The sequence below is a fragment of the Perognathus longimembris genome, chromosome 9, assembly GCF_023159225.1.
Source record: "Perognathus longimembris pacificus isolate PPM17 chromosome 9, ASM2315922v1, whole genome shotgun sequence".
In the NCBI taxonomy this organism is placed as follows: Eukaryota; Metazoa; Chordata; class Mammalia; order Rodentia; family Heteromyidae; genus Perognathus; species Perognathus longimembris.
The window spans coordinates 66,992,864-67,016,354 of NC_063169.1; the positions used below are offsets into that span (position 1 = coordinate 66,992,864).

The 23,491-nt window shown below is 50.5% G+C and overlaps 1 protein-coding gene across 3 annotated transcripts in view; it reads left to right on the forward strand.

The window, feature by feature from the left end:
* Positions 1-23,491, forward strand: part of Zdhhc14 (zinc finger DHHC-type palmitoyltransferase 14) — a 170,714-nt gene that overhangs the window by 93,018 nt on the left and 54,205 nt on the right. For all 3 annotated transcript variants that reach the window (XM_048354362.1, XM_048354363.1, XM_048354364.1), the window contains exon 2: positions 15,835-15,995. In XM_048354362.1, coding sequence (XP_048210319.1) covers positions 15,835-15,995 — 161 coding nt within the window. The remainder of the gene's footprint in view (positions 1-15,834; positions 15,996-23,491) is intronic.

Sequence of the window (23,491 nt, forward strand, 5' to 3'; positions counted from 1 at the left end):
ATGGCAGCGGATGATCTTGAGTGTTGTCACCCCTCCCATCATTGTCCCCCGCCTGTCCCCCGTCCTGGTTTTGATGGCGGTTTCCACCTGGGATGAGCACAGCCCGTCTGAGGTCCCCTCTCCAGGTGGCCACACAGAAGGAGAGACTTGCTATGACTTGCCTAGGGTGGCGTGTGAAGCCCAGAGCAGCTGCTGTGGCCCGGGGGGACCTCTCCATTTCCTGCAGGGGTGGGAAGGGGAGGGTGGCCGCCGGCGTGTCCCCGGCTGACCCCAGGCTCGAGGCACGCCTCTACCAAGGACCCGCGGAGGGACAGGATGAGGCTTCCCCAGCAGCAGGGTAGGAATGCTGACTTTAGAAACGAGGGGACATCCGATCATGACTGCGGTGTTACCCAAACTAACTGTGCATTGATGGCGAAGCATAGAAATTCCCGCCCCTTCAACGGTTACAAAGCTCGGTTGCATAGATACCCAACACTAGCCAGAGGTCCGCGCGAACTCGCCGTCATCCCCAGCCGTGCCTCCTCAGGGAGCGCCGGGAAGATGAATTGTGGCCTTTTCGTGGCTGGTTTCTGGACTATGTTGTTCCACGTTAGTCCCTTTGACGTGCAAATAGGCTAGAAGCCAGGCTCAAATGAAAATGTTGTTCACAATGGAAAATGAAAACTTGTATTACCAGAGTTTACATTTCATGCATAGTCTTCGGCTAAATGTAAATGATAATGAGACACTAGTCAATCTGCTCACCAGCACGAATGGATTTACAGCTCCCTCTCACTGGCCGCCCGCTCTTTCAGGGGTCGGGGGAAAGTGATCTAGCTCAGGACCGTGTGGGTTTCCCACTTCCCACTTTTGTCATCTGACAGAAATAACTAACACGAGAAACATGGGTTTAGAAAAGGAAACAGCAGTCTAGTTTTTGTTGGTATGGATTGTTAAAGAAAGGGTGACTTTTCTGGCCTCAAAGAGCTGCCCAGACCATTAAAAAAAATAAATTCTCATTATCTAACTCGTGATTCAGAAGTAGATTCCTATGGTTTTGAAAAGCCTACTCACTATAAAGAGTTTCTTTTCTTCCCTCCTACTTCTTTTTCCTTCCTTCCACCCTTTCTTCCTTCTTTCCTTTACTTCTCTTTCTCCTCCCTTCTTTGTTTTCTCCCTCTATGCCCTCCACCCTCTCTCCCTTCTTCCCTTTCTCCTAACCTCCACCTTCTCCTTCCCTCCCTGATTCCTCTTCTCTCTCTTTCCCTCCTTCCTTTCCTCCCCCATTTGCCCTCCTCCTCCCCTTTCATTCATCCCGCTAATACTTGCCTACACAACCTTCTAAGGAGATAGCGCTGATCTTGGAATATGGGCTGTTGATTTCCATCAACAGCATGTTAATGAAAGTCTCTTACCTTTGTGTATCCTCTGTTTGCTTTTGTGTATCCTCTGTATGCTTTTGTGTATCCTCTGTATGCATTATCCCCAGGTGTCAAATGGGAGATGGAGAACAAACATGAAACACATCTCCCCAGTGGTTGGGCAAATCTCATCATGAAGACTTCTGATTTTCTTTCTTCCTGCTCACAATAATATCAAACCACCAGTGCAAAAAAAGCTGGCATAGCCTGGTCATGCAAAGAATATTCTTTAAACTCTTTTAAAAAGAAACACTAACAAATCTTTTTCTCTTATTATTCAATATCCAAGATGGAAGTATTAGGAAATAAAAGGGGGAGAGCAATTAGATAACTGGTGGTGTGTGGCACGGGACTATAGAATTGCAGCCCATAGGTATGGGTATGAGAGGAGCTTGGGGAATGCCGGGAAGGTTAGTGTGTTGTGCTCACAGTTGTCAAGTCACCTCGGACTCATGTGTTGCTTTTTGACAGGTATCAGCTCTGCATTTCCCCTGGTTAATTTTGGACTTCTCAGTGGCACTTGGTTGTGCATAAACAAATATTTGTCTTTCCATACTTCTTTAGATTTGTTTGTTTACCTATATGAAGAAGTTAGATTTTCTTGGCTCCTATTTCTGTACGAATTTTCTCAATGTTACCTTCAACACAGTCATTTAGATGGGATTGGTTCAAATTTCAGGTAAGCAGTGACAAAGCTCAAGGAATCCTGGATGTCTTCTCTGTACCTGCAGAAGAATGTGTGAGCCTGGTTCTCGTCTGTCTGATTCTGTTCTTCTTACCCAAGGAAGAAGCATATTCCATTACATATGACATGTGTAACTTCTGTTTAGTTTACCTGGTAGAACCACGTGCTGGGCTACTGCTGCATGATATATTACCCCTTAGTGACTTCAGACAACATGCATTTACTCTCTGCTAGTTTCTGGGATGGTGGTCTGGTGCAGGTTGGCTGTGTTCTCTGGATTGAGATTTCCTGCAGGGTTGCCATGGTGGAGGCTGGACCAGGCAGGACCTGCCTGTGGGCTTGCTCGTCCGGCTGTGGGCTGAGTCCACCCTCACAGCCGTCTTGGTGACTGACAGCTGGCTCCTCTTAGAGCCAGCAAGAGACGGAAGTCATTCAGTTGGACGCCGCCATCTTTTGAGTAACTTACCGTACGAAGGATACCATCATTTCCACTATTTTCTGGAAGCAACTCTTAAGGCATCTGAGTCACTGGAAGCCTCCAACAAGCCATCTACCATACCAGAATCTGTAGCCAAGAGTACACCCTCCACAGAATAGGTTGAAATGTAATCCCAAGTGGGGCAGAGTGGGGACCCAGGGCCCCACAGGCGTGGTTAGGTTTGAATAGATTAAAGTTCTGCTCGGAGGGATTGAGGCTGGGAATTATGCTGGTTCTGGGGCCTAAATTCAGCCTCTGTGCTCTCGGTTTTTTCCTGGTCAGGGCTGGTGCCCTTCCACCTGACCATACCCTACTTCTAAGGCCGAGAACTTGATCTCTCCTATTTTGCTCATCATTCTGTCTCTGTCTTTCTGTCTCTCTGCCTCTCTGCCTCTCCTTCCCTCCCTCCCCTCTCCTCTCCTTTCCTCGCCTTTCTTCTCCTCTCTCCAGCCCCTCCTTTGTTCTTCTGTCATGGGCTAATACACCCAGGAGGCCCTCGTCAGATGCCTCGCTTTGCTCCCGAATGTCTGAGCCTCAATGAGAAACCAGTCTCTTATCTTTGGCAAAGGCCCTAGTCTCACGCAGTTATGGTGGCACACGTCTGTAATCCCAGAACTTGGGCGGCTGAGGCAGGAGGCTCACGACTAGCATGGACTACATAGGGAGTTGGAGGCCAGCAGGAGCTAACTAATGAGAGATTGGCTTAAAAAATAAATCTCATCATCCCAGCTATCCCGTGACCGCCCCAAACTGACTCAGACTCCCTGAAATGCCATCTTCCACAGTGCTTCATGTAAAGTGGGCCTGGGGAATCAGAGGCCTGAATATTTGGTCCCTTCAGGGCCCACTGCCCTTTGGTGGTGGTGAAGGAACAGGGCTTCCTGCCAGCTCAACCCGCAGAGGCCATTACGGGGTGCACACTGCTCCTGAGCCAAACCCCCCCCCCCCCCCCGTGGGCTTTTCAGGAATTGGCTCTCTTGCCTGCCGTTCCAGTAGACACCAGTCACTTTCTGCCTGGGTTCATTCTGCGCTTCGAAGCCAAACTTCTTCCAGCAGCATGGCCTCTGAAGCAGGCAGAGCTCTCGCTAGCTTTAGGTCAACCTGCAGGAAACCAACTAAAAACAAACACAAAACCCAAGGAGCACCAGGGATTGTGGGAAATTACCAGAAGTCCACACAAGTAAGACTAGCTCTCTAGAAGGAAGAAAAGACATTTACAGAATAATAATATGCCCAGAGACTTCGTTAAGGGTCTTTCCGGGGTCAACGTGGCAGTTTTAGAACCAGCACTACAACAGGGCTATGGTCTCTGTTATGTGCATTATTCTAATTTAGCCAGTGATAAAACAAAAGACTCAGAGAGCATCGGCAAGCTCCCCGAGCTTACAGACCGAGTGTTGTGGTTAGGATAGAAGCCACTGGGTCCCAGTCCAGTGCCTAAGGCCTTCCCACCACACACTGCGGCCCTCTGGGCTCATGCCCCTGCTTCACGTATGGAAATGAGTCACGTTCTTGCTTTAAACATCCATCTCCTTGATCTTGCCAAGGTGAAGCTCTTCAGGTTGCAGACAATACTGAGGACAGGACAGTAACCTGACTCAATCTTTTTTTTTTTTTTTTTTGCCAGTCCTGGGCCTTCAACTCAGCGCCTGAGCACTGTCCCTGGCTTCTTTTTGCTCAAGGCTAGCACTCTGCCACTTGAGCCACAGCGCCACTTCTGACCATTTTCTCTATATGTGGTGCTGGGGAATCGAACCCAGGGCTTCATGTATACGAGGCAAGCACTCTTGCCACTAGGCCCTATTCCCAGCCCCCTGACTCAATCTTGTCTAGAACCTCAGGCTGCTTTTCTTTGTCACACCACATCTGCTTCCGTATTTCCGAGTCTGGCTCACCTTCAGGTTCGTGGGTGAGGAAAGGTCTTCTCTGCCTGTCGCTGTGTCGGTGGCTCTGCCCTCTTCCTGCTTCAGTCACCGAGACCATGGGAGAGGACCAGAATCCCTCGGGGTGACTGGACTGGGAATTTGGAACTGAAGGCCTTGCAGCAGTGTATTTAGTGGCCTTCCCAGGCTTCTGCCTAGTTACACAGTACTTTACCTCCCTTCCTGGGAGTAGTGACTTGTTCCAGTTTTGGAGTCAGAAACCCATTGGGGAAAACAAACAAAACACAATCTATAGTGAAGCCCACAGCCTATAGGCCGTGACCATGGACTACTGCAAGGCTCAAACCCACCCGCTGCTGAGAGCGGGAGCAGGTCACTATTTACTGTCAGGGAGGGACGGATGGTGCTGGCTGTATCAATGCCTGGCCCCCACCGCACTTGGGGGTTCTTACTCTGTAACTGTTCCTTGGCTCCTGTTTCAACGCAGGAGAGGCTGAGCTCTTAGTTCATGTGGAAGACAGGGACAATGGAGCGTTCTTGCCTCCGTTGGCCCCTTTTTCTAGGTTCCCACCTTGATATCCCATCCAGCAACTCCTCTCTTCAAAGAATGTTTTTCCAGAGCCTGCGGTTGTACTTAGATGACATGAAAGCGCTTCATGTGGCGCCAATTATAGGTGCTCTCCCCAGACCATAAGACACGCCTGCCACTCCCTGCCATCTTCCTGTCTGGCTGCCTGCCGTTTTGACAAAACCATAGCGTGACCACATCTGGGTGTCTGCACCGGCGGACCCTCCCCCGGGACCACATCTGGGTGTCTGCACTGGCGGACCCTCCCCCGGGACCACATCTGGGTGTCTGCACCGGCGGACCCTCCCCCTGGATTTGTTTGTGCCACTCTTGTCTTCTCATTGGGCTGGATAATTACTTGGTGGTTTTCCCAGCTGCCTGCCTGTGTTTTAATGCAAAGACACTCTATCAAGGCTAGCTAGACAATAGCCCAGGTAGTGTTGTTTTTTTTTTTAATGAGGAAAAAAAAAAAGATGTGTGTTAACAGATGCTACAGTGCTGCCCTGTTAGGGGAAGGAAAAATGAATCCAAAGCTCCAGGCGCAACCCCATATCCAGGGAGCACCCCTACTTCCCCGTCGTCCGTGTGCTTCTAAAGCTTGGTCTTAAAGTGTTCATTGGCTTGTTAATCTACTGACTTCTTATGCTTTTTATTTTTTATTTTTCTGTGCCAGTCCTAGGGCTTGAATTCAGGGCCTGGGCGCTGTCCTTGAGTTTTTCTGCTCCAGGCTAGTGCTCCGCCACTTGAGCCACAGCTCCACTTCCAGCTTTGGGGTTGTTAATTGGAGATAAGAGTCTGATGGACTTTCCTGCCTGCCTGGATTGGCTTTGAACTGCAATCCTTAGAGCTCAACCTCCTGAGGAGCTAGGATTACAGGTGTGAGCCACTGGCACCTGGCTTCTTTTGTTTTAATTCCTCTTCTTTTGTGAAATAGGACTTCCCCTCTTATATGGACTTTCTATTCCCTATTCGGAAGTGTCATGATTCCATTTTGTATAACTGTAATAAGCTATTTTTTCTGATTACAGTGCCCCTATTATTGAAACTATTGTTTGATGAGTCGCTAGGCCTCTGGAGCTCACAAGCTCCTCTGCTGATGTGACTTTTTCTAGTCTGTTTTGTAGAGGTCTGGGATGATGAATGTGTTATAAACTAGATCCTCCGTTCCTCATCAACCTCGAGGAAATGCTATCAAGGAAAATCGCCGTGGTCATTCTTCTTCCTTTGCAAAAGGAGACAGGGGCTCCTTCCTCCTCCAGATTGGGGTGAGGAGTTAAACATGGCGCCCGGGCGGGGAGAGCCTTGCACAGAAGGAAGACCTGTGACCGAAGGCAGTGCTCGCCCAGCTTCTTTCTTCATTCAGCCCCATGATGACGACCCTTGCCGGGCGTGACCTTGCCCTTGACCTCGCCGGGTGTCTCCCAGGGGATCTGCTGATCCTTCCAACTTCAGTTGGGTCCATGTTGCCAAGCCCCTAGCGTGGCACAGGAGTGTCTGTGGTGCCGTGTGCAGAATGGACTCCCCACTCCAGGGAGCTCTGCCCGGGGAAGGCTGCCCTTCCTAGAAGACCAGCCAACCTAGGAGACCCAGGGCAGCAACCACAATCCTGGCTCTGAGTACTGTGACCTTCGTGGCTGCTCTAACCCATGCGTGCCCTTGGACACTCCCTCCGGGCCCTTTGAGCTGGCTCCCCGCCCCGTTCCTGGGGAGTGCTCCCCATGCGTCCATGCTGTTCTGTTTATGGTTAACCGAGCTGGAGGACGGCTGTCCTCAGAGAGCGTGAGCTGCCTGGGGTGGAGGATTGTGTCCTGATCTCACGTTCCCAAACCTTGGTTCGAGTGTGTTGACACTGTACTCAGTAACCATATCTTCTTTCTAGAACATCCCCGGTACTTGCTCTCCATCTCCCAAAACGCCTGTATACCTTTGCCCCAAAGGCATTGAGTGCTTGCATCTTCGTAATAGCTGAGGCCATTTCTCCAGAGCAGAAGCTTCTAGACACCGGGAGGAGAGTGATTTTGCACCGTGTGGTGATCCCAAGCGGCCTGACCCAGTTCTCCGGGAGGGCGGTTGGGGCCGAGGTGCTGCGCTTCTTGGCGGAGCCTGCTCGCTCGTGGAGGGTCCTGGGGTGTGGCCCCTGTGGGCTGCTGTCCCGGGCGGGTCAGTGGAGGGGGGAGGGAGGCAGGAAGTGGACACGTGAGAAAGTTCTGCGCTGGGTGCCCACAGCCCTGCAGGCCCCGAGCCCCACCCCAGCCCAGTGGGCTCAAGGAGGCTCCTTGTGCTGTCCGAAACAACGCGGGGCCATTGTCCCTCCCGAAGGCTTTCTTTGAGCACAGGACGAGTGGACTAATTTGTGTCGCGTTTGGAAATGTCCCGGCGTTGAACCATTCATTCCCCGGCAGTGTGCTTCGGGGAGGCAGCTTTCATCCGGGCTCAGCTCCGTGAATGTGGCCGGTGTTGGGGAGATTTGACTCGGGGTAGCTTTTCATCTCTTCTGTCCCCGGAGGCCTCGCTTCCCATCCTGCCATCACTGAGCCCAGACCCAGCACAAAGAAATGGAAAGGAAATCCACCGTGAACCTGGGACTCCGGGTCTCCAGGGGTTTGTGGGAAGTGAAGGGGGCCTGGGCCCAGCGTGTGTGGCCCTGAACCTTCTGGCCTCCTTGATTCTCCCTCCTTGCTACTTCCCTCTGTCTCTGTCTCTTTCCTTCCCTCCCTCCCTCCCTCCCTCTCTCCCTCCTTCCTCGCTCCCTGCCTCCCTCCCCACCTCTTTCTCCACGAAATATGGAAGCCAGGGTATAGTTTTATCTCCCTTTAATAATAAGAAAGGTCTAGCCAAACACAGAGATCCACAAGAATGGCAAAAGAATTTTTTTCTAGTCACATCCTGTAAGAGATTGTACACAGACTAGAGCTGAGATGGATTTTGTTCTCAAAAAAGATATGCTCCGTACTCTGCCATTTAGCCCATCTACCCAGGGGAGACGACTGCAGAGACCCCGGGCTTCAGACCTCCCAGTTTCTGTATTTTGTGCGGGGTTTTGTTGGGTGGTTTGTTTGTTACAGTGCTGGGGTTTGAACTCAGGGCCTTATGCTTGGTAGACAGGCATTCTACCCCTGAGCCGCTCCCCAGCCCCGCCCACAGCTTCTGATTCAACACAGAATTTGCAGTATTTTCATACATTTTCTTTATTGATAAAAAGTTTCCAAGAAGGCAGATTTTAATATTTTGGCAACCTCTGCTTTTTTCCCGGTTGTACAAGTATTTATATAATTTATTGTTAATATTTTTCTTATCCTGCAGAAATAAGTGGTGCTTTAGTGAAGGGAATTTTAGAACTTGGGGAAGCACATACACATACAAAATACCCATACCTTAAACGCCAATGTATTCTTCTAGCTATGCATGTAAATATGTACATGCTTGTGACACAAATGGAATCATCTCAACTCTAGTTTGGATCCCATTTTTTAAGGACAGCTTTCATTTTGTCAACATTCACTGAAGGCCTACTATGTGCCAGGCTGATTTCTGGGCCCTGGAGTTTCATCTGTGAAACAAGCATACAGAACTCATCGCATTGAGCTGTTTCCTGGGTGGAGTCAGACCATGCGCAAGTCAACACAGCAATCCTCTTATTTGTTTCCCACCATAGCTAGGATGGCAGACACCTACCTGCCTCCAGGCCCAGACATTTCTGTTGAGATGGGATCTTAAGAACATTTTTGCCTAAGCTGGCTTCAGACTGTGATTCTTCAGATCTCTGTCTCCTGAGTAGCCAGGATTACAGGTGTTCGCTACTAGTGCCAGCTGTGATTTTGTGATGCATAGTCAGAAAGGACTCTACTGAAAAGTGATAGCTACGCCCTAGGCAGATGTAGATGCCCTGAGAAGATGCAGCCTAACATAGCGCAAGAGCCAACAGTCAGCCAGGCGCCTGTGGCTCACACCCACAAGCCTAGTTACCCCAGAGGCTGAGGTCTGAGGATCAGGGTTCAAAGCCAGCCAGGACAGAAAGGCCATGAGACTTTTATCTCCCGTTAACCACCAAAAATCCAGAAGTGGAGATGTGGGTAAACTGGAAGAGCACCAGCCGTGGACTAAAAAGCTCAGGGACAGCAACCCAAGCCCTGACTTAGAGCCCGAGGGCCAGCACACAAAAAGACCTGGGAGTTCAGGAGAAAACAGTGCCTGGACCAGGGCACTGGGTAAACACTGGAAGCCACGAGGTGACAGGAGTCGGGGCTTTGCGGCCCTCCAGGCCCTGGGCCTGAGCTCTGACACCACCCACCGCAGCACTCCGGCATGTGTAGGGGCTACACGACGGGGCAGAGGCACAGAGCAAGGGGAGTGGGAACAGTGCGGGCGGGGGGCGGGGGGGCGGCATTGAGGATGCTGCGGGAAGACTGGAACTCAACACCTTCGAAGCAGGAAGAGGAGAGGGAGGCTCCCAGCGCGGGTACGGCCCCTGTGGGGATCTCCTGCCCGGTGGATCTCGCTCACTCCTTCCAGTGTGTGCCCAGGAGTGATACATGATTTTAATATTGGTGCCTGAGAAAGTCCAAAGTAGCTCTCTCAGGAAGTATAGAGCTTCTACCATGGCTAAATTGTATCGTCGTATGCTGATGTGCTAAAAGCATATCAGCCTATCTTCCTATTGGCACGTTTTTTCCTTAATGGTTCGTCTTAAAACTTGGGTACCTTTAGATTTCATGAGATATAGAATTAATTATGAACAGAGTTAAAATCCTGTTAGGATTGTTCTATGCAGAGTGTGCCGCCTTTCCACCATAAGACACAGTCGAAGCAGTTGAGCCTTCGAAGTCTGTCTAGACCACAGCGAACCCCAAGGGTCTCCTTTGGCCACTGTGTATGCGAAGGCCTCCCCTGGCTCACATCGCCAGTCCGCCCCAACATGGAGGGGTTGGCTTGGAGAAGGCCCTTGGCTTCTCTGCCCATCCCATATGCTTCCAAGATGCACTGAAGGCAAAATAATGATGATCCTATGGTCTATTACTTTGTGGCCATAGGCGATTTGAAAAAGACAAACCAATCATTGGAGCCAGGGCTGTAGTGGGCGGTCTGTTATGTCACCATGTCTTAGAAATTGTGTTAGGTTATTCAACAGCCAGTTTAGGGCAGGGGGAAAAAAAAATGTTGGCTTCCCTTCCTGTCATTCACACACTACCCAGAAGCCTCTGGATTCCTGGAATTCTAAATGAAAGTCAGAATCACTTGGCAAAAACATTGAAACACCACAATTTTCCCCTAACCAGCTCTTGCCCCTCTCAATCCAGATGGGTAAATTGAGCTGTGTACACACTGTGATTTGAAGCCTGTACTTTTGAGCTACAGAGATCCAGGTTCTGCACTCTAAGTAGATCCACCTGGGTGGTCTGTGAGGCCTTGAGTCCAGGGAAATGACACTGGCTCTGTCCTGGACTTGTGGGGAAAGTGTGGTCCTTGGGCTGGTCTCCACCTCCACAGCTTTCTGCTTCCCCAAATATGTGAGGCCTGGGGCCCTGTTCTCACCCAGAGAAAGGGGGGAGAAGGCAGAAGGCCAGAAGGTATTGGCTTTAAGTCTTCCCTGTTTAACTGACTTACTATAACGTATCCCAACTTTATCTCTGCATCTTCCGAGATGAGCTCCGTTCTTGGTGACTTTCCTTCCTCTTGTAGTGACTCTTACCTTCCTCTTCCTGAATTCAGCAGCTCTCAGATAAGGAAGTCAGAGCCTGGCTTACAAGAGGCTGTGCCCTAGGAGACCAAATCATTTGCATAGCCCACCCATGGGGGTCTGGAGTTCTCTTGGGCTCTGAGCTCTTCCCCTTTTTTATTTATTTATTGATTGATTGATTGCCAGTCCTGGGGCTTGGACTCAGGGGCTGAGCGCTGTCCCTGGCTTCTTTTTTTGCTCAAGGCTAGCACTCTGCCACTTGAGCCACAGCACCCCTTCTGGCCGTTTTCTCTATATGTGGTGCTGGGGAATCGAACCCAGGGCTTCATGTATATGAGGCAAGCACTCTTGCCACTAGGCCATATTCCCAGCCCCGGGGCCCACTTATTTAAATCCTTTCCTTTGGTAAAAGTGCCATTCTTATGTGATTCTAGGATAGTAAATACAATTAGGAAGAAGGAGGTTTTCCCACGGGTGTCAGAACGTCACCCGGGGGGGTTATGAAGCCTTCTATTTGTTTTCCCTGTTCTAGTGTTGAGTGGATATTATTTGTAAATCTACATTCTCTCTATTTGTCTCCCAGGAATATGCTTTATCTTTGCTGGAGAGCATTAGATATATTTCTAAGTAGGTGATTAAGCAGCAAATCACAGAATGGGTGGTGCTTATGTCCCTGCTTATAATTGAAAAATGCATCTGTTTTACAAATGACTCATATGAAAAGGAAAAAAGGATTTGGGTTTTTTTGGGGGGGATATTTTTTATTATACCCCCTTTGCAACCTCCATTTCTAACAAGGTTGCTGTGCTGTTATTTCAGACATGTAAGTCACTGGCTGACATTTTTGTTCTCTATAATCATTTGCCTTTAACTACTTAGTACTGCATTGCTTTGTGATCAAGCATCTGAAATTTAAAATAATAACTTACTTGGTAATTTCTGAAATGTAGGAGCCCCCTTGGAGTGCAAAAAAAGCTACTTCTTTCTGGAAAATAATAAATGTATACCTCATTTTTACTTCTAGAGGTTATTCTTGCTGGGCCCTAGTGGCTCACACCTGGAGTCCTAGCAACTCAGGAAGCTGAGATCTGGAAGATCACATTTGGAGGCTAGCCTGTGTAGAAAAGTCTGCAAGACTCCATCTCCAATTAACCAGCCAAAAGCTGGTCCAGGAGTTTGGCTCAAACAAGGAAGTGCCAGCCCTGAGCAAAAAAAAAAGCTGAGCATAGACAAGGCTCCAAGTTCAAATCCCAGCACTGACCAAGAGATAAACAAGAAATAGTGATGCTCAAGTCTATGCTATATACAGGACAAAATTTAAAATATCATATGCAGAACATTTGTTTGTTGGGAATTATGAACTTCTGTGAACAGGAACTTTTGTGTCTGTTTGCAGACCAAAAATTTGAAAGATGACTTGGATTGTTTTGATACATAAAAAGATTCTCTGCTTCTTGTCCCAAAGGCCACATGGTTATAATATCTCTGCGTCATCTTGTTAACTTTGTTTTGTTTTGTTTAAAGTAAAGTCAGTCTTCTCCCAAAGACTGTCCTGTGGAAAAACAGAGACCTTGCTACGCAATAATGAAATCCAGGTTTCCTATCTGAAATGTTTTGGAAATTAATTTAGTCTTGGGGTTTTTATCCAAGGAATCAGCTTTATGTCAAATACTACCCAGGGAGCCAGCTTCTAAACACACATGTAGAATTAATGACAGTATTGATTCTGAAATGTCCGCTGATGATAAAAAAAAAAAAATTTGTATCCAGCTACATGTTTTTGTTATTGTGCCAAACCTGTGGCTTGAACTCAGGACCTCATATTCTCCTTTAGCTCTTTTGCCCAAACCTGGCACTCTACCACTTGAGCCACAGCTCCACTTCCTGGTTTGGGGTGATTAATGGGAGATAGGGTTTCAAACTTTCCATCGTGGGCTGGTTCCAAACTGTGATGCTCGGATTTCAGCCTCCTGACAGGAGTTACAGGCGCGAGTTACCAGCCCCTGACCCATCTATATATTTTTAACTGCCAAACACTCTGACTTTGTCATCTCAAATGATAGCCAGGAGACAGTTCCATCTTTCACGTATGAGCATCAAAACACACTAAAACTATTTTCCTTGAGATTTCTATCAGCACTTAAAAATTCTTTATCATCTTTCGACAATGCTGCACAATTAACAATTCCCTGGAATGGGCCTTTCTTTACCTAGCAGCACTGTGAGCTTCTGGTTTCTATATGGCTGTTTCATATCTACAGTCAGACAGCTGGCAGGACTGTACGGGATTTGGGGGAGGGGGACTTGGAAGGCTTCTCATCCCTTTAGCATTTGTTTTGTCTGGTGCTAAATTAGCTAATTCCTTTTGTGTTCTGGAAAGCCATGCTTTCAGATTCTTATTTTATCCTCCTCCTGTCGCCTTACAATCGAGCTTTATGAAGAAAAGATGCCCGCCCGTTGTGTGTTTTCTGCACTGCCCCGAGTTGTATGTAGGTCATGCTTGTTGAGACAGAAATAGGACTCCCTTTGGGGGTTGTGCCTTTGGCAGTGGTATCCTCTTGTATGCCATCCAGGCCCTCCGGGTGGCGTCTTCCTCGTCACAGATGGCCCTCAGAGCTGGAGCTCCTGTCCACACTGCTCTGGAACGCCCTCCTCCAAGGGGTCTGGGCTAGGGTGGAGAGTGTTCTGTGTGCCGCGTGGGCCGGTGGAGACGCTCCCTCTGCCCCCCCCCCCCCCCGGGAGGTCTTTGTTGACGGTCACATCTGTGGGCAGTCTGCTCGTTGACTTCTGCTCTCCAGAAGGACTGCAGATGCTTCCCGCCTCTTCTCTGGCAGCAGTTTTGGGGTCCTGTAGCACGGATCTCATTGTTTAGGGGCGCAAATGGCATCGGCGTGCGTTCTGCTCTTGTGTGGTGTGTGTGCCAGAACCGGGGCTTGAACTTGGGGCCTGGACTTAGTGCTCCGGCCCTTGAGCCACACGTCCACCTGTGGCTTTTTGGTGTTTAATGGTGAGACGCCTCACGGGCGTTGCTGCCTGGCTGGCCTCACACCGCGCTCCTCCGCTCTCAGCCTCCCGAGCAGCGAGGACGCGAGCCACCGCTGCCCCATGCCGCTGCTTTTCCTAAAGGGGATCGCCCAGGATCGCCAAGAGAACTCAGCCCCGTCTTTGGTCGCACAGAGACTAGTGGATGAAGGGGACCGTCGCCACGCCACTGGCGTTGCACAAAGTGGCGCCGAGGTCAGGTCAGGCGCTGCCTCGTTCCGCGCTCTCGGAGGCGAGGCGTCTTGGAGGACCTGACCGGTGCTCACGGAACGTGTGCCCCCCGCTCACTCGGCAGGGCAGGCGCGCTCCCCTCCTCTCCACCCAGCACACCCCGGGGGGGGGCGGGGGGCTGCTCCTCAGCACCTAGGTCATGAAGTTCCCAGCCCCACCCAGCACAGACAGTTGGCAGACCCCAAGTATGCAGCCACTTGGCTCCAGAGCCCCTGGAACGCGCGGCTTTCCCGCCTCCCTTCCCGTGCCCTCTGCCTTCACCGGCCACGGAGGGGCTGCGGGGGGCTCAGGAGCCTCGCGTGACACCCCGCTAAGGCTGGGCGCTGCTGGCTCACACCGGTAGCCCTAGATAGGTAGAGGGTCCAGATCGGGAGGACTGCAGTTCAAGGCCAGCCTGGTTGGGGGGGGGGGGGGAGTTGGCGACCTCTCATCTTGACCGATCGCTAGGTGCAGTGCTTCACTTCCAGCAATGGCAGGAAGCGGAAATGGAAGGATTGAGGTTGGGATGAGCTGGGGGGGGGGGGGGGGCGTCTCCTAAAGCATCAGAGCAAACAGGCTGGGATAGGACTCAGGCAGTAGAATACGTGCCTAGCAAGCACTGAGAGCAGACCCTGGTACGGTTTTAAACAATCCGTCTGGAAGTTTCCACTGTTCCCTGGACTCATTAAACTTTCATTAACGGCAATGTTTGCTATGTGGAGCGGCCCAAGCGCTGCCCGTTGCCTTCGTGTGAGGATAGAGGAGCCAGCGGACCTGCCCGGGCTTCCCAAGGGACGGGAACAGGAGCAGGTTCCGCAGGGGAGCCAGCAGAGGCTCCCGTGACACCGCCATTGCGCCATCCCGGGCAGTGGTTCAACGTCTGGGGAAGCCCTCGTGGGCCCGCTGCGGCTGCGGCTGCGGCTGCTCCTCCTCTCCCGGGACAGGGCTGGAGACGTTGACACACTCTCAGACCTCAGCACGGGGAGGGGACATCCTCCCGGGCAGGGGGAGGTGACGAGAGGCCTCCGGAGCATCAGCCTGACCCTTAGGGGAGTTGCCAGCCGCCAGAATGACACGAGCGGCCGAGCTGGCTCGTCACTGTGAGTGGCTCGAAGGATGCCACCTTCGCAAGCTCGGTTCCAGGCCGACAACAAGGCGCATGCGCAGGCCTAAGAGCTCCTCTGTCACCCTCACGGCAGCTGTACACCGGTCATTCCAGCTATGTGGGAGGCTGAGGCAGGAGGATTGCTTCAACCCAGGACCGGAAGACCAGCCCGGGCCACAGAGCGTTCATCAGTGAATATAGCTCAATTGCTTTCTGGAAAAAAAAAGAAGTGAGATTATTCTAGTCTAGCCACTGAAATCCCTTTACACCTCTTCCCCAGCCCCCTTGCGAGTTCGTCCCCACAGCTGCTGAGACTCGTGGTGAGACCACCCACCAACTGTGGAGGAGCTGCTCCTCTCCTCTTGCGAGCGAGTGCACGTGGCCCTCGGGGCTGGGTGCCGGCGGAAGGCCGCCCGATGGGCGGGGCTGGGTGGGGGAAATCGTCGCACCTTGGTGTCTTGTTCTAGTCTGTGATTCCAGGGATGGGTGGGCGACATGTACAGTGCAAAGGGCATGTGCGTATTTATACAAGCTGTGTACGTCTTCGATCGATTGTGCAAGCAGGACTGTTCACGCTTCTGCCTGCGTCTCCTATGGGAAGAGTACGGGCTGCCGTGACGGGGGGGGGGGGGCAGCCATGGCTGGGCACAGAGGGCTCAGACCTCCCCACATCCCGATTCCTACCACCCAGGGGTCTTCCGGGAAACCGGTTACATGCCTCCAAATCAGCTTGCCGCTGACGTTGCCTTCCCTTTCTTTCTCCCCTCCCCCGCCCGCTGGCAGCTGCCCGTACCTGGCGGTGAAGATCACCCCCGCCATCCCTGTGGTGGGTGGAATTCTCTTCTTCTTCGTGATGGGGACCCTGCTGCGCACCAGCTTCAGCGATCCCGGGGTCCTCCCGCGCGCCACGCCCGATGAAGCCGCCGACCTGGAAAGGCAAATAGGTAACGAGGAGGGAGGGAGGGAGGGTCTGCCCTCGGCCTGGGGCCCCCTCCCACCCGGGCCGGCCCCAGTGGGGTGGGGGTGGGGGGGCAGGCTGAGGGGCCCGTGCAGGAGGGCAAGGCCCTGGAGAAGGCGAGGACCCTAGTGGGAGGTGGGCTCGAAGTCAGCCTGGGCAGGACAAGTCCGGAGACTCTTATCTCCCAATCAGCCACCAAAGTGGGAAGCACAGGTGTGGTTCAAGTGTGGTTCAAGTGTGGTTCAAGCCTTGATTGAGCAGGAAAGCTGAGGGAGAGCCGAGACCCTGAAAAAAATAACAACACAAACAAGCAAAAAAAAAAAAAAAAAAAAGAGGGGAGATTACACCTGTACTGCTCTCTTGCTCCTCAGCCTGGGCCCCGGAATTCGTTTATTTAGGCAGAACCACAACGTACAACTGTTTTATGTATTGAACTACATAGCGTCATTTTCTGGGACAAATGAAAGCCTTAGGCTAAAAGAGTTCACCACAATCTATCTTGAAGACATGGAATCTGATTCTAATTTCTCACCCTCCAAAGTTGTTTTAATGGGGCTGGGGGGGGAGGGAAGAGTTTTGTTTGTTTCCTTGCTGTTAAACGTGTGCCCGGGTGACTGGCTTCGCAGTGGTTCATTCGTGCATTTAACCAGCATGGCACAGGGGCTGTGCGGCGTCACCGTGGACAGAATTGTAGGCCTGAAAATCAGTCAGTAGATGCATTCCCCCAGCCACGCAGGCCGGAGGTACACGGCCACGCGTGGCTCTCGCTAGAAATGGGCTTCCCATTCCCAAAGGGCAAAGGAACTACTGTGACCTTCTCTCCGCATTTGCCCCCATCCTTCTCCCCGGCAAGCTGCCAGCGATAGTAAGGGAACCAACAGTGGGAGCACGTGGTGTCGTCTGCTGTTCCGCAACCTTCTTGTTTCCCGAGGTAGAAAAGAAAGGAGAAGGAAGAAGACAGTCTCTGTGCTGCTTTACCACTTACAGCCCCACATGTTACGGCAGTTGAGCCATTTTTAAAGCCCCGTAGTGATTATCATGGTGCTTTTCACATCCGAGCAACCGGATGATAGTGTCACACTTATTTTACAAGTAAGGAAACTAAGCTTCAGAGAAGGGCTTCTGTGGTTTTTAGAGCTGTCGCCTAACGCCCAGGTCACCGGGTCCCTCTCGGTTCTTCCCAGATCCTCCCCTCACTGGGGAGAGGGAGAGGCCAGGCCAGTTCCTTCGGGAGCAGAGCTAGATGCATCATCCAAAGTCTACCCACTCCAGCAAGCAGCTTGAAAGTCCTTGTGTGGGGCAGGAGCCCAGCCTCCACGCTGGGGGAGACATAGAAAAACAAAGGGCCAGGGAGTCACTAAGATGTGAGTTGGAGCCCTAACTCCATTTGTGTGGCACTAGACTAGATCACATTCTCCTCAACCGCATGTTCATGTTCTGTCTGTAAAACAGGACGATGGTGTGACCTGGTGAGGGTCTCGTCAGGATTCAAGATTAAGAGGCAAGGGCTGGTGCATTGCAGGTGCTTGATAACTAGTGCTTCTTCTGTTTGTTTGGTGCTGGTCCTGGGTCTTGAACTCAGGACCTAGGGCACTGTCCTTGAGCTTTTTCACTCAAGCTTTTCGGTGCTTAGTTGGAGAGAAGAGTCTTAGGGACTTTCCTGCCCTGGCTGGCTTTGAGCCATCGTCCTCAGATCTCAGCCTCCTGAGTCGCTCAGATTACAGGCACAAGCCCCTGGCACCTGGCTATTTATTTCTTTTTTAAGTTCTCCCGTTTTCCCACTGAGCTGGCTCTTCAACATCTATGGACACAGGTCTCCTAAGAAGCTACTTGAAGTATGACATCATTGAATGGCTAGAGCACTGTCTCTGGGGACACTGTAACTCCCCAAGGCTTAAGATGGGGGTGCGGACATGTGATCGTCATCGTGGCTGCTCTGATTCTTCCCAAGAAGTCCTTGCATCTATGATTGGGAAATAATAATATGTTTCAATGAAATCCTGACACATTTTATGCTGTCTGACTAGAGAAGGAAAGTGAAAATAAGCTTTGGGGACTTTTTATTATTAGGGTTATTAATTCTAGGTATCCATTTTAGATCGCTTGTGTCTAAAGGCCTGTGGTAGCCGCCTGGAGGGGGTCGGGGCTGAGGAGGTGTGCAGGCCCTCTGGCTCCAGGCTTCTGGGGAGAAGTGGGCCATGATGAAGAAGGCTCTGGGCTTCTGGGTCTGTTCCAGGACTCCTGAAATGCCACGCACTTCTTTCTTCCAGAAGAATGTTCCCCGTAATTCAGGTCACAACCAAGCAGAGAGGCAGCAAGTGTCCTGGAAAGTCCACGCACGCCGGGGCCACAGAGGCCTCCTTGGAAATTCTTGCCAGTTCAGAACTCAACAGCATCACTTTCCCCAGAGAGAGGTTGTGAGAAACGGATATGGAGTCCAAGAGAACAGGATGAGAGACTTACTGTAGGAGGAATCTCAGGGCCAGAGCATTTCCTTTCGGTGCGGGCCAGACCTTCTTAGGAATGAAAAGAGGAAAGCTGCAGGTTCGCCTCTGTTCTCCGACCCCCATCCTCCTGTCGCATCTACCCCCCTCCCCCTCCCCCCCCCATCCTGAGGCTGCCAAGGGTAGGTGACAGCTGTCAATTGGTTCAGAAAGTGCTTCCCAAGACACAGGGACCCAAATTCCAAGCAAGAGATCAAAACCTTGCTAGTGAAGGTAGAGTCCGTGGAAGGAAGCCTGGTGGTGGGCTTACACAAAATTCCACCTGGGTTAGGGGGCGAAGCTCAGTGGTAGTACATGAGTAGATAGTACCTAGTCGTGAGTAGATAGTACCTAGTCTCTGAGGCTCTGGGTTCGGTGCGTAGTCCTCAGTGTTAATAAAATCCACCTGCATGGTGGCAGGCTGTCGGGGATGACTACCTCTTCTCTACACCTTCTCCACTTGGGTAGAATCCCACTGTCCCTAGACGGGGCAAATGTAGCCCTCCTCTCCCTTGTTGGCTGCCCTCTGCCTCTCTTGGTCCTCCTCCTCCTTCCCTTCCCTTTCCTCCTCCTCCTCCTCCTCTTCCTTCTCCTCTTCCTCTCTTCTTCTTTCTCCTCCTCCTCCTCTTCTCCCCTTCCTCTTCCTCCTCTTCTCTTATTCCCCTTCTCTTCCTTCTGCTCCTCCTCTTTCTCCTCTGTTTCCTCCTTTACCTAGCAACTCTGTCCCTCCCCCCACCTTTGATCAATTCCCCACCATCCTGCCGTTTTCCTTGTCGTGCACAGAGCCGGTCATACTTGTAGCAGCACAGTGCCCGTTGTGACTTCCCAGATTAGTTCTTGGAGATAATCTTGCAGGTGAGACCTTTAGGGAACACAGTGCGGGAACAGTCTCATCTGTCAGCAGTTCTGGGCCGTCCTGAGAGGAACCTCTCCAGGGAAGGTTTCCATGGCAACCACCAGTGTTGGTCCACCACCTGGCCTTGCTGGAGTTTCTTCCCCAGAGGCATCCTAATTCTAAGTTTAAGAGCAGAAACATTTTAATTGGACTCTTAATGACACTAATGGATTTTTCCTTGAAGGAAATACTTTCAGGGAATCATATTTAAGCCCATGGAAGACTTTAATCAGTTTCCTCTACTTACATTTTTATTTTACTAAGATTACTTTTATTGGAGTAATTTATTTGCTGCATAAAATCTGTAACAGATTTTTGATCAAGTTCTTTTTTAATTTTGTGTAAGTGATCATTGTTAAGTTTTTCTTGTAGAACTATCACTTCCACTGAGACAATTTTTCTTGATAATTGGACGTTTTACCATGTACATTTTTTGATTTGGGTCTTTTATGGTTGCTGGTTTTGTTTGGGCCATGATTAATTTTGCTTTGTGTTGATGGTTTCTGTTGGTAACATTCACCATCAAACGTCTCTAAAATCGAATGGTCTCATTTCACTGGAACTCGTCTGCGATGGAATCTTCCACAACAACCGGTCGCTTTGTGTGCTGTACTTCAGTTGTCTACAGTATTTGGATAGAAACCCTCAGCCCAAATGTGCAGAGTCAGAATGGCAGGCATTGGTCAGGCTCCGGTGGCTCACACATGTAATCGTAGCTGCTCCTCAGTAGGCTGAGGTCTGAGGATCACAGTTTGAAGCCAGCTCAGGCAGAAAAAGCCACCTGACATCTGCAAACATCCACTAGCAAACCGAAGTAGAAGGGCAGCTCGAGTGGTAGCGTGCCAGCCTTGAGTGGAAGAGCCAAGTGGGAAGTGAGGTCTTGAGTTCAAGCCCCAGTACCAAGAGAGTGTGTACACATTTGCGCGCACGCGTGTGTGTATGTGTGTGTGTGTGTCACAAGTAGACATTTTTACTACTTTTCTTTCTTTTCAGATGGTGACATTTTCAGGCCATTTCCACCTTTCTTATTTGTATCTCACTACTCAGATCCCAAATCCTCACAGTTTACCCATGGTGTATTTTTTATTTGCAGTGAGCATTTCAGAATTTCAGAGCATTCTCAGAAACGTTAGACCAGTCCCCAGAGCTCCCGTAAGAACCCGATTCCATCAGCCTCTGAGATTCCTCCTTGCCTGTACATCCTCTGCTCTCTGCTGCTCTCTGCCAGCTCCTGTCCGAGTCTTGGGACGCCACCTAGGAAGCTCTTGCACGCTTCCTTGTCCATGCCCCAGATCAAGCATTTACTCGTGCCTAGGAACCAGAGCCTTCTCCTTGCTCTTCCTGCATCTTCAAGTAAGCGGCTGTTCTGAGAGGGAGATTGCTGGGCTCACCTGAGCAGGGAGCGCTTTGCATTCGCCTGGATTATGTCCTTCCTCCCTGTACACCGATGGTGTCCCCCAGTGCCATGACCATCCTGGCCCCCGGCTGACTCATTATATTCATGGGCGCAGACGCAGCAGAGGCCAGCATTCCATGGCTATGGGGAGCGCTACTAAAGGCCCGTGTCCACGTGAGCAGAGGAGAAGGCGCTGTGGGAAAAGTCCACACTGTCCAGCAGGACTCTTGGAGCTGTCTGAGAACATGAGGCCCTTTGTCTGGTGGGACTCTCACGGATATATAGATTCTCTGTGACATCTGTGAGGAGCTCAGGCTAGGGGAGCCAGGGAGACCGCCATGTCTGAAGTACCTTCTGGAAGAGAAAAAAAGATCTGTGAAGAAAATCATATCCTAGGAAGCGAAAGGAAGGAAAGATGGAGAAAGACAGATTCCTTGTTTAGAAGGAAATTCTAGAAGATTGTAGAATTATCTAGTGTGTTTCCATGCCAGGAAAGAGTGGGCAGTGAGTCTCCCTTCCCGAGGCAGGGTGTGGAGCCGGACATGATTGTCATCCCAGCCTAGGAGAGCTGCACACCAGATGTGACAGCTCCAAAGCACGGTATTTGCGGGGGAGAGGGGGAAATGCCACCAGATTTCGAAGGCTCTGGCCCTGAGGGGAGGAAGGAGCTGAAGGTTTGATTTTTTTTCTGCCAGGTTTGTGAGGATGAGTGGTTTCCATCCAGGGCATGGTAGAAGCTTGAATTATTTCCTCTTTCTATAGGAAGACAAACTTGTAGGAAGGCACCGGGCACCGGGATTGAACCCAGTTCCTCGTGCAGTGGTAGCTGCTCATTTTGGACATTGGAGAAATTGTCTTCTCCATCCTCTAGACAGCTCTGGGGAGGCAGGCTGACGTTCTCTCCTTCTGACAGGAAGAGAAGCTTGGACAAAAGAGCCCGTTGGACCAAATTGCTCACACTGCACTGAGCCCCGGAAGCCAGTCCCACAGAGATAACCTGGTGCTCTCGCGCAGTGTCCCCGTTCTCAATGTCTCTCTCAGTCAAGAGCAAAACTCGACCTACCTATGAGCAGATTGTGTTTGTTGTGCCCGTACTGGGGCTTAAACTCTGGGCCCCACACTTTTGCTTGGCATTTTCACTCACGGCTGGTGCTCTACCATTTGAGCCACACCTCCCCTTCTGTCTGAGCTGTCTTTGAACTGTGATTCTCAGATCTCAGTCTCCTGAATAGCTAGGATTACAGGCAAGAGCCACCAGTGCTTGGCCAGGCTGTATTTTTTTTTTAAATATATAGAACTGGCAGGGAGGAGGGGGAGGGGGAAGGGGAGAAAAATGAGGGCAGAGGTAACAAGTGTGTAGACAGAGGCCAGTCGGCTCTCGGTGGCAAGAGCCGGAGAGACAGTGGGTCATCCCACGAGGGCCCTTCCCGCCACCACGTTCGACAAGAAAAAATGATCCTCCATTTTCCATTTATTTAGATTCACCACTTGAATTTTTTTCCTATGGAAACAAAATGGGGTTTTTGTAGGGGATAGAAGTGCAGACCATTTATTTGCAGCCTCGCTGGGGAAAACAGAAGTCCAAGTGAGAGGCATGCCAGATTTCGCGAGTGTGTACTTAAAGAAATCTCTCTGTTTCCCACCTGGGATGGAAACTTGAAGCCCGACGGCCCTTGACTGAGTGACTGGGTAGAAAGAACTAGAGCAGGAGCAGGGTCGGACTGTGTCACGACCCTCACGAAACTGGACGGTAACACATGGAGCGATGCTGAGAACTGGGTCCCTAGAACCTTAAGGCAAGTCCCTCTGTGGCTGCGCATCTTCCAGGAGTGTTAATCTAGTAATATCCAATGTGTATGCAGTATAAAAAGTATAGTAATGTGATGCTTCTGTGCTGAGTTTTCGAGTCTCACGATAGTTCATGCTACAGCAAACTTTATTCTGGACAAGCCACGTGCCCAGGGCACAATAGAAAGACCAACGTGACCAGCAGTTACCGTACAGGACCACACAGATAGAGTCTGTAAAGAAAGAGACCTAAATAGTTGCTGGAATCTCTTGGATTTTTCCATTTTGGCTATATGTTTTTTGGATCTTTTGAAATAGACACTGTAAGAATGGTTTAGGGGTGTTGTTTGGGGTGTGTGTGTGTGTGTGTGTGTGTGTGTGTGTGTGTGTGTGTGTGTGTGTTTTACCAGTACTGGAAATAAACACAGGGCCAAGGCACCCTCCTTTAGCCTTTTTACTCAAGATTGAATGGCACTCTGCCTCTTAAGTCAATTTCCACTTCTGGCTTTTTGCTGGTTAATTGGAGGTAAGAGTCTCATGGACTTTTCTGCCTGGGCTGGCTTTGAACTTTCATCCTTAGATCTCAGCCTCCTGAGGAGCTAGGATCACAGACGTGAGCCACCTGCACCTGGTGAGAATGATTCTTAAGCTCACCGTTTGTTTTACTTTTAAAGGAGAGCTTCATGCACGCATTCTCTCGTTCCACATACCACTTACTGAGTTCTTGCTGGGTACTAGACCCTGATAAGGCAGGTTCTACACTGTTAACAGATTTCTTTCGTTTTTAATTTCTGTCAGTATAATTATGGAACTTATAAATAATGGAATATCTGAAATATCTAAGTAAACACATTGTTGTTGCTCACGGTTATGGTCAAGTCTCATGCCCTTTGATTCCATCACCCATTCTTAAATCAGCA